The sequence below is a fragment of the Eschrichtius robustus genome, chromosome 17, assembly GCF_028021215.1.
Source record: "Eschrichtius robustus isolate mEscRob2 chromosome 17, mEscRob2.pri, whole genome shotgun sequence".
Taxonomy (NCBI): Eukaryota; Metazoa; Chordata; class Mammalia; order Artiodactyla; family Eschrichtiidae; genus Eschrichtius; species Eschrichtius robustus.
This window is the reverse complement of record NC_090840.1, coordinates 85,431,355-85,439,638: the sequence shown is the minus strand read 5'-3', so window position 1 is coordinate 85,439,638 and position 8,284 is coordinate 85,431,355. Positions and strand designations below refer to the sequence as shown.

At 64.0% G+C, this 8,284-nt stretch overlaps 1 protein-coding gene across 2 annotated transcripts; it reads left to right on the top strand.

Annotated features, from left to right (window-relative positions):
- Positions 1-627: 627 nt before the first annotated feature.
- Positions 628-5,993, top strand: LOC137751147 (cytochrome P450 11B1, mitochondrial). Of its 2 annotated transcripts, XM_068525587.1 has the most exons (9): positions 628-866; positions 1,205-1,360; positions 2,227-2,426; positions 2,514-2,726; positions 2,995-3,140; positions 4,691-4,857; positions 5,294-5,372; positions 5,467-5,664; positions 5,880-5,993. In XM_068525587.1, the coding sequence occupies exons 1-9, from the start codon at positions 628-630 to the stop codon at positions 5,991-5,993; spliced, it is 1,512 nt and encodes a 503-aa protein (XP_068381688.1). The 2 variants fall into 2 exon arrangements, with proteins under 2 accessions (XP_068381688.1, XP_068381689.1); XM_068525588.1 differs by lacking the exon at positions 5,467-5,664.
- The last annotated feature ends 2,291 nt before the right edge of the window (positions 5,994-8,284 follow it).

Below are 8,284 nucleotides of genomic sequence, written 5' to 3'. Positions count from 1 at the left end.
GCTGGACCAGCAAGGCCGGCCAGACAGGGCCTCGGCCGCATCAGCGCCCTGGCAGTCCCAGTGCCCCTGCCTGTGGTGTCTTTGGATCCCCCTCTCTGCCCCCGTGGGACTGAAAGCCCCCCTTGGGAGAACCCCTTGCTGGCTCCTGCCTCCACTCCCTGGACCCAGCACAGGGCCCGGGGAAGAGTGGACAAAACACATGTGGCCTCAAGAAATTAGAGCAAAGCCCTCACCACTGCTTCCCACTCTGGTCCTTGTAGAAAAGGGCTGAAAATACCCAAGGACCCCTTTCATCCCTTGCTAAGATAAGGCACCTATCCATCTTGCTTCTTTCCCTCACTGGAGGGGGAGGGAGGCCTCTCGCCCTCACCCCCACCCCATCGGGTCCCTGCTCCCGACCCTGCCCCTGCTCTCAACAGCCACCCCCCAGCAGGCCTGCGTCACTGCCGGACTAGGCGCCCGTCCATCTCTTTCCTTCCCCCGCTGGAAGCCTCCAGCCCTGACTGCTGCCCCGGGTTTCCTGGTCTGGCCCAGGGACAGTTTCTCCTCTGACGTGATCCAGTCGGCTGGTCCAGCGAGCCAGGCGAGATAAAAGGATGGGGCTGAAGGGGGCGGGGGTGCAGCACGATGGCGCTGTGGGCAAAGGCCAGAGTGTGGGTGGCAGGGCCCTGGCTGTCCCTGCACAGGGCACGCACACTGGGCACCAGAGCCACTCCGGCCCCCAAGGCGGTGCTGCCCTTCGAAGCCATGCCCCGGTGTCCTGGCCACCAGTGGATGCGGGTGCTGCAGATCTGGAGGGAGCAGGGCTCTGAGAACATACACCTGGACATGCATCAGACCTTCCAGGAGCTGGGGCCCATTTTCAGGTAAAGCTCTCCCTGCCCACCTCGGCGAGAACACCCTAACTCTCTGTCCCTACTGGCAGCTGAGTCCCTGCTGGGCACCCGGGGAGTGGGGGGGAGGGGCAGGGAGGGGCTTCTGCGGGGCAGGCCTGTGCCTTTGATGCTGCAGACTGGGGCCTTCGTGAGCACGGAGCCCTGCGTGGCTCGCGGCTGGGAGCACAGAACGCAGACCCCAGAGGAGGGGAGGCTTCAGTGAGGCGGCGGGAGGGACCGCCCGCTCCGGGCCAGCGGCGGACTGGTTCTGCAGATGGGGCCCCGGGGAGGACACGGCGCCACGGCAGGGCTGGGAGCTTGTCCCACAGGTACGACGTGGGAGGGAGACACATGGTGTTTGTGATGCTGCCCGAGGACGTGGAGCGGCTGCAGCAGGTGGAGAGCCCTCACCCCCGGCGGATGTTCCTGGAGCCCTGGCTGGCCTACCGACAGGATCGTGGGCTCACGTGCGGCGTGTTCTTGCTGTGAGGGCGAGTGGGGATGCGGACGGAGGGGGCGGGCAGCCTGGGCGCAGACAGGAGGCGAGCCAGGGAAGACCCTGAAGCATGCCTGCCCGGGAGCCATCTGGGTGGGTGGAGAGAGGGTGACCACTAGCTCTGGATGCAGATCACGCCCATGCCCTGGGGGTCGTGTGTGCCCTGGGGCTGGGGAGGGGAGCCCGGCCCCTTCCTGCAGGGCCAGAGGAAGAAGAATGATGCCTGCCGTCAGGGAGCCCGGCACCTGCACAGGCCTCCGAGGGGCTTGCGTGTGGCTTGGACTTTTCCCCTGGTCCATCAGGGCCCCGTGGAGGCCCTGCAGGCTGCACCCCGTCGGCACTGGGCTCTGCGTGAACATTAGGAGAGACACGACTTGGTTCCTGCCACGGAGCAGCAGAGGCTCTGCAGGGAGGGGGCAGGTGGGGCTGGCACCAAGGCAGCATCGCAGGAGCCGGGAGGTGAAGGTCTCCAGGGGCCTCGCCCGCTCTGGGGTGTGACGAGAGCAAAGCTGGGCCAGGCCTGGCTGGGGGCTCAGCCCCCTTCCTCACAGCAAAAGCCTCAGCCCCAGAGAGGGCCCGGGTGGGAGACGGGTGTGCCAGGCACGGGGCCTGCCAGTTTGCAGACACCCCCGCAGCAGGCTCAGGCAGAGGCGCCCGTCTCCCCTGGGCGAAGCGCACGAGGCCACCCTGAGGAAGAGGTGCCGCTGAGGCCCAAACGCGGGCAGCCTGCCCCCTAGGAACCAACAGGCGGCTCCCCGCCTCGCCTACTTCCCTCTGGGGAAAGGAAGGTGGGGTACAGGGCCGCGGCCAGCTGCTGACTCTGGACGCCCTGATGCCCCGCTCCCTGCTCGACAGAAACGGGCCCCAGTGGCGTTTGGACCGGCTGCGGCTGAACCCAGACGTGCTGTCGCTGCAGGCTGTGCAGAAGTACGCGCCCCTGGTGGATCGGGCGGCCAGGGACTTCTCCCGGGCCCTGAAGGCGAGGGTGCTGCAGAATGCCCGGGGCAGTCTGACCCTGGACATCAGGCCCAGCATCTTCCACTACGCCATCGAAGGTGTGGGCTCGCGACCGGGGCGGGCCGGGGGAGGTGGTCGTGGGGCCCTGGGCGGCCTCGGGCTCAGGAACCCCCTCCTCCCCGCAGCCAGCCACTTAGTCCTTTACGGAGAGCAGCTGGGCCTCTTTGCCCAGCACCCGAATCCTGACAGCCTGAACTTTATCCACGCTCTGGAGGCCATGTTCAAGTCCACCGTGCAGCTCATGTTCGTGCCCAGGAGGCTGTCTCGCTGGACGAGCGGCAGCATGTGGCAGGAGCACTTTGAGGCCTGGGACTACATCTTCCAGTACGGTGAGGGCGGCGGTCGCGAAGCGCTGCGACCAGGGGCCCCAGGGCCCCCTCCACGCACCACAGTCTGGGGAGAACGGAGGCCACAGGAGGGACCTGTGGCTTCTTCATGGTCCCCAAGAGAGTTGGCAGTGAGGCTGAACTGGGCCGATCCGAGAATGGGGGTAGGACATGGAGACCTGGGGGTATTGAGGGCTGAAGGGTAGGAGGATGACAAAAAAAGTGCTTCCCAGCACCAGACCCAGGGCCTCTGTCTCTGTGTGTCCCGCAGCCAACAGAGCCATCCGGAGAATATATCAGGAGCTGGCCCTCGGCCACCCGTGGCACTACAGCGGCATCGTGGCAGAGCTGTTGATGCGTGCGGACATGACCCTGGACACCATCAAGGCCAACTCTATCGACCTCACTGCTGGGAGCGTGGACACGGTCAGGCCAGCGCCCAGCCCTTCCCATGGAACAGGGAGCCCTCCTGCCTCCAGGCTGCCCCCTCCCATGGCAAACGTCTCCTCCGAGCCCCTCCCCAGTCTACGGCTCCAGCTTCCGAACTGAGAAGGGGGAGCACGGGAGCCAAGCCTCAAAGGCAGGGGTTTGTGGTTACTCTCGTGGGAAACCACGCTCCAGGCAGCGTGCAGAGTGGACGAGGCCCAGGGACATGCAGCAGAGACCCCGGGGACCATCTAGGTCCTGCGGCAGGGGCGGGGGAGGCGCGGGGAAGGGCCGAGGCACGGCTGGAGGCCCACACAGGGACCTTTCCCAGGGACAGAGTACCTTTGGCTCTCACTCAAGATCCTTTGGCAGTGACAGACTGATGGGAAGGACAGCAAGGGGCTCCAGTGTGTGGGCAGGAGAGCAGGTGTCTGGCAACACGGAACAGTGGGCAGGGTTGGGCCCCGAGGTGTGAGTGCAGCCGAAGCTGCCTGCCTCTGGACCGCACCTGCGTCCGCCAGCATCTCTGAGGGCCTGCTCTGGGCCAGGCACCCAGGATCCTGAGCAGAGGCACAGACCCCAGGTGCACACACTCCCTGAGCAGGGGCTGTGATGCAACCACAAGGTGAGAGAGCCCAGGGGCAGGGCCTGTGCCTCAGGAGGTAGCTCTGGGAAGGCTTCCTGGAGAAGGAGGCCTTTGCGCTGGATGTGGAAGGACCACACAGAAGTTAGGCCAGGAAGAGGAGGCTGGGAGGGCAGCAGGCCAGGGCCTGCAAGAGCGGACAGCGAGGAAGGGCTGTGAGGCTGAGTGGGGGGAAGAGGGCAAGTGGGCAGAGGAGGGCAGGCGGGGTCAGGGCCCCTGTCAGGAGGGGCCTTGGGCACTAGGCCTGTATCCAAGGCCAGAGGAAGCCAGTGTAGGGAGTGTCTCGCTCAGACTTCTGCACCCTCTCGGGCCACAGGGCAGAGCACGGACTAAAGCTGAGGAGCGACAGGGAGCCGTATCTGCATATCCGGAGGTGCCAGGGCCGCGCTGCCTTGGGGACGGCATTTAGGAGATATTGAGCCTCCCAGATCTCAGGCTGGGCTGGCGGACGCCTCTCCCTGCACATGGAGATGATCCAGGAGGAGGAAACGGTTGGGGCCCGGGGTGGCTGGTTCATGTTAGGACCCCGTGTTCGGACCTGCCTGTGGCTGGCCAGGGAGGTGACCCACTGGCAGCAGATGGACCCGGGGCCCCTGAACCCTCCCCGCTGAATAGACGGCAAGAGTGAGCGCCTCCTGGGCCCAGAGGAGGGTCAGGGCCAGACTCTGAAGCGGCTGGAGGAAGCCTGGGTCTTCACAGAGGTTGGGGATACCTTCCCCGAGGGATTCAGGGCAAGTAGACAAGGTGGCTTTAGGATCTTGGGGTTCAGGTCTCTGGGCTTTGTCATCTCTGGGCACACAGGTCCCTGCCCCAGGGGACGGCGGCCATCTTTCTGGGAGGGGTGCCCTGGGGGTGGAGGGGCACGGCCTGTGCCCAGGTCTGAGCCCTGGCCCCGTGGCTCCTGCAGACGGCCTTCCCCTTGTTGATGACTCTCTTTGAACTGGCTCGGAACCCAGAAGTGCAGCAGGCCCTGCGCCAGGAGAGCCTGGGGGCCGAGGCCAGGGTCTCAGAAAATCCCCAGAGGGCAACCACGGAGCTGCCCCTGCTGCGGGCGGCCCTCAAGGAGACCTTGAGGTAGGCGTGGTAGACCTGGGCTACCCCCGCTGCCCTGGCCCCGCCGTCGGGACAGCCCGCTCGCCGGGGCTTGCAGGCAGACGCCGGGGCTGCTGATCGGCAGCTTGGCCCAAGGCCACGTCCCCCTGCACCTCCTCTTCCTCTCCCTAGAGGGATGGGGGTGCTTCTCCCTCTGGGATCCCACCTCAGTGTCCCGGGACCATCGTCGGTCGTGTCCTCATTGGCCCGGGGCTGCTCAGGCCTGGGCAGCTTTGGCTGACTCAGGAGATGAAAGGAAGCAGCCCCTCGCGATTTGGGCTTCCCGGTGCCAGGAGCGGCCTGTGAGGGCGCTGGGGGAGCTGCCCTCGGGCCGGGGGCGCTGGGCTAGGAAGGCTGCACAAGGGAAGCGAGGGCCCTGTCGCAGCTGAGGGCCCTGTCGGCCGCCCCTTGTGCACAGGCTGTACCCCGTGGGTGTCTTCTTGGAGCGACAGGTGAGCTCAGACTTGGTGCTGCAGAACTACCACGTCCCGGCCGGGGTGAGTGAGGCCGCAGGGCTCCTCTGTCAGACACCCCGCCCTCTGACCTTCACCCACAGGGCTTCTGACCCTGCCCCTCCCCACCTGTCTGCAGACGTTGGTGAAGGTGCTACTGTACTCCCTGGGTCGAAACCCCGCCATGTTCGCCAGGCCCGAGCGCTATCATCCCCAGCGCTGGCTGGACAGCCGGGCCTCTGGTACCAGGTTCCCACACCTGGCCTTTGGCTTTGGCGTGCGCCAGTGCCTGGGGCGGCGCCTGGCAGAGGTGGAGATGCTGCTTCTGCTGCACCACGTGAGTGCGCCTGGGCGGGGCCTGGGCGGGGCCTGGACGGGGCCTGGGCGGGGCCTGGGCGGGGCCTGGGCGGGCAGCCTGGGCGGGCAGCCTGGGCGGGGCCTGGGCGGGCAGGCTGGTCGGGAACCTCAGGCTTCTGCTCCTGGGGCACCCACCCTCCGGGCCCTGGAAGGCAGGGGAGGCCCGGCCAGGCAGAACCCGCGCCTCTGTCCTAGGTGCTGAAAAACTTCCTGGTGGAGACGCTGGTGCAAGAGGACGTAAAGATGATCTACCGCTTCGTATTGATGCCCTCTACCCTCCCCCTCCTCACCTTCAGGGCCATCAGCTAGTCACGTCGCCACTCGGTCGGGCTAGTCACACCACACACTCCCTCTGCCTGAGCCCAGGCCACCCCTCTTTTCTCCCATGGGCCCTGCTTCCTGAGCCACACCACCGTCCAGGCCGCACGTTGCACAAATGCAACAGCCCAGCCCTCCGAGGGTCAGGGCTTGCCAGCCTGTGCAGCGAGGCCTGGGCAGAGCTGGGGATGAAACTTGGTCTCAGGTCCTGGTCATGTGCCCGGTCCCACCAGGGCCCTGTCCTGCAAGGGGCACCATCTGAGGGCCTTGGAGCCCCTGTCGCCTCAGCACTAGCTCCAGGCTCCCCGTGAGTCCATCCAAGCAAAGGGGCCTCAGACGCCGCCCTCTGCCTCCCTGTCCAGTCTCTATGCCCTCTGTGCTAAACTCTGCCCCCCTGCAGGAGCTGACAACTTGGGCGTCCCCTGCCCTGCTCGTTGCCATTTCAAATGCCGCCCTTTTGTCTGCAGTGCTCTGGCGTGGACTCGCCCTTCAAGCTGGACTGTTAGTTGTCCATCTACCTGTTCCACTCAGGCCGCGTGGGCTCCTCCTGGCAGAGCCAGTCCTCTGGGATTGTGGCCGAAGTGCCCAGCCAAGGGCCTGCATAGGCAGGTCAGCAGTCATGTTTACTAGAAGAGTAGCTACCAAAGAGCCAAGTTGGACATCTGGGTCAATGGTACGCATCTGACAGCAGGAGGGATGTTGACCGCCTCCGGCAGGAGCTCGGGGGCCGCAGAGAAGCCTCTAGAGGAGGGCGTGGGGCCATCTCGTGCTCCCTTTAGCGGAGCCGGTCTGGATGGCCCCGCTGCCCTCGTGCAGTGCCCCTGTGCCCCAGAGCAGAGTGGCCACCCTGACCTCATGGGTGGAAGAGGCTTTGAACAACTGAGAACCAGCCGGGGTCCCCTAGTTGGCAGGAGCATGTCTGTCCCATGCTACCTGGGGTCAGGTGACACCTCCAGGTAGAAAGGGGGCCCAGAGGCAAGAAGGGGTGGTGGGGCCTCTCCACTCTCCCTCCCTCCCCACTCCCACCTCGTCTGGTGAGAAGCAGGTACTCAGTCACGGCGAGGCAATAGGGCAGGAGGAGTTGTGTTTCTGGCTGCGCCGGCCCTGCTGGCACTGAGCCACCTCGATGGCATCTGTTCGGTGCCAAGATCTCTGGAGGAGAACAAGAGCTTGCACACCCCTGGCCACTCCGCTCCACCCGCGGCAGAAGAGGCCTGCTGCCACCAGTGTGGTCTCCGCTTGCCCCAGTCCGGCACTGTGGAGGGAGACTTGGAGAATCACGGAGAAGAGAGGAGTTTCCAGACTCTGTGGTCGCACAGGCACAAGCTGGAGCCCTGGCTTAGCACGTGGGCCCAGCCCTCAATCCCTCTGAGCCGCAAGCTCTTCCTCTGGGAATTCTGTATAATTACCATTTCACCAGGCCTCAAGGGCACAGAGGGAGACTGGTGCTCGGGAAGTGCCCAGCTTTCTGGCTCGACCGGCACTGAATAAATGGGGATTTCTTCTCCCACTGCTCAGAAGTTGTCTCCTTGTTTGTGGCTCTGCTCTGTGGAGAGTGGAGGGTGTGTGATGGCAGGAAAGGAATGAAAACCTCGTACCCTGGGGTGAAGGTGTTTCATTCTGTGAAGTTTGGCACGTGTGTTTGCTTGATCTTCACAGCAGCCCTAAGAGGCACCCACTGTGCTCATCCCCATTTTGCAGGCAAGGAAACTGAGTTCATTCACCTGCTAGAGTCTCACAGCGCATCCTTGGCAGGGGTACCACCAAAGCCAGGATGCCAATCCCATCTCTAAGGCCCTCAGTGCATCTCCTTCCCGTTGAAGGACCTTGGCTTGGGAGTGATCGTGCACATCTTGGAGACAACCTCCAATTTAAAGCATCTCTGGATGCTTTCAAGATCGTCTCTTGGTTTTCCGTGTTTCTCCAGTTTTCCTGTATCAAGCCTATGTAGAAGTCTCTTTTTCTTTATCCTGCTTGGAATTTCCCATGCCTTTCCAGTGTGAGTGTCCATCTGGCTCTTTCTAAAAGTCTTCCAGGTTATCTCAACAGTCTACTGTGTAATCGTCATAATTCTTATGCCTCTTCACATCTTTCAAGGTAGAAATAGTATTGCCTTTAAGAAGCCCGATGCCAGGACCTGGAACATCTGCCATGGTCCGTGTGCCGCTGGGGCCTGGTTTGAGGCTGTGTCCTCCAGTCGCCCAAAGGTTATCGCTTTCCCAGGGCCACTCTTTGTATTAATTACGCAGCCTGGGGTTTCCTCTGAGGCATGAGCAACATAA

Excerpts from the sequence above, each read along its gene's own strand:
- LOC137751147 (XM_068525587.1), top strand. The coding sequence starts at position 628 with ATGGCGCTGTGGGCAAAGGCCAGAGTGTGGGTGGCAGGGCCCTGGCTG. Across the intron at positions 867-1,204 it reads GAGCTGGGGCCCATTTTCAG|GTACGACGTGGGAGGGAGAC; the intron begins GTAAAGCTCTCC and ends CTTGTCCCACAG. Across the intron at positions 5,373-5,466 it reads ACTACCACGTCCCGGCCGGG|ACGTTGGTGAAGGTGCTACT; the intron begins GTGAGTGAGGCC and ends ACCTGTCTGCAG.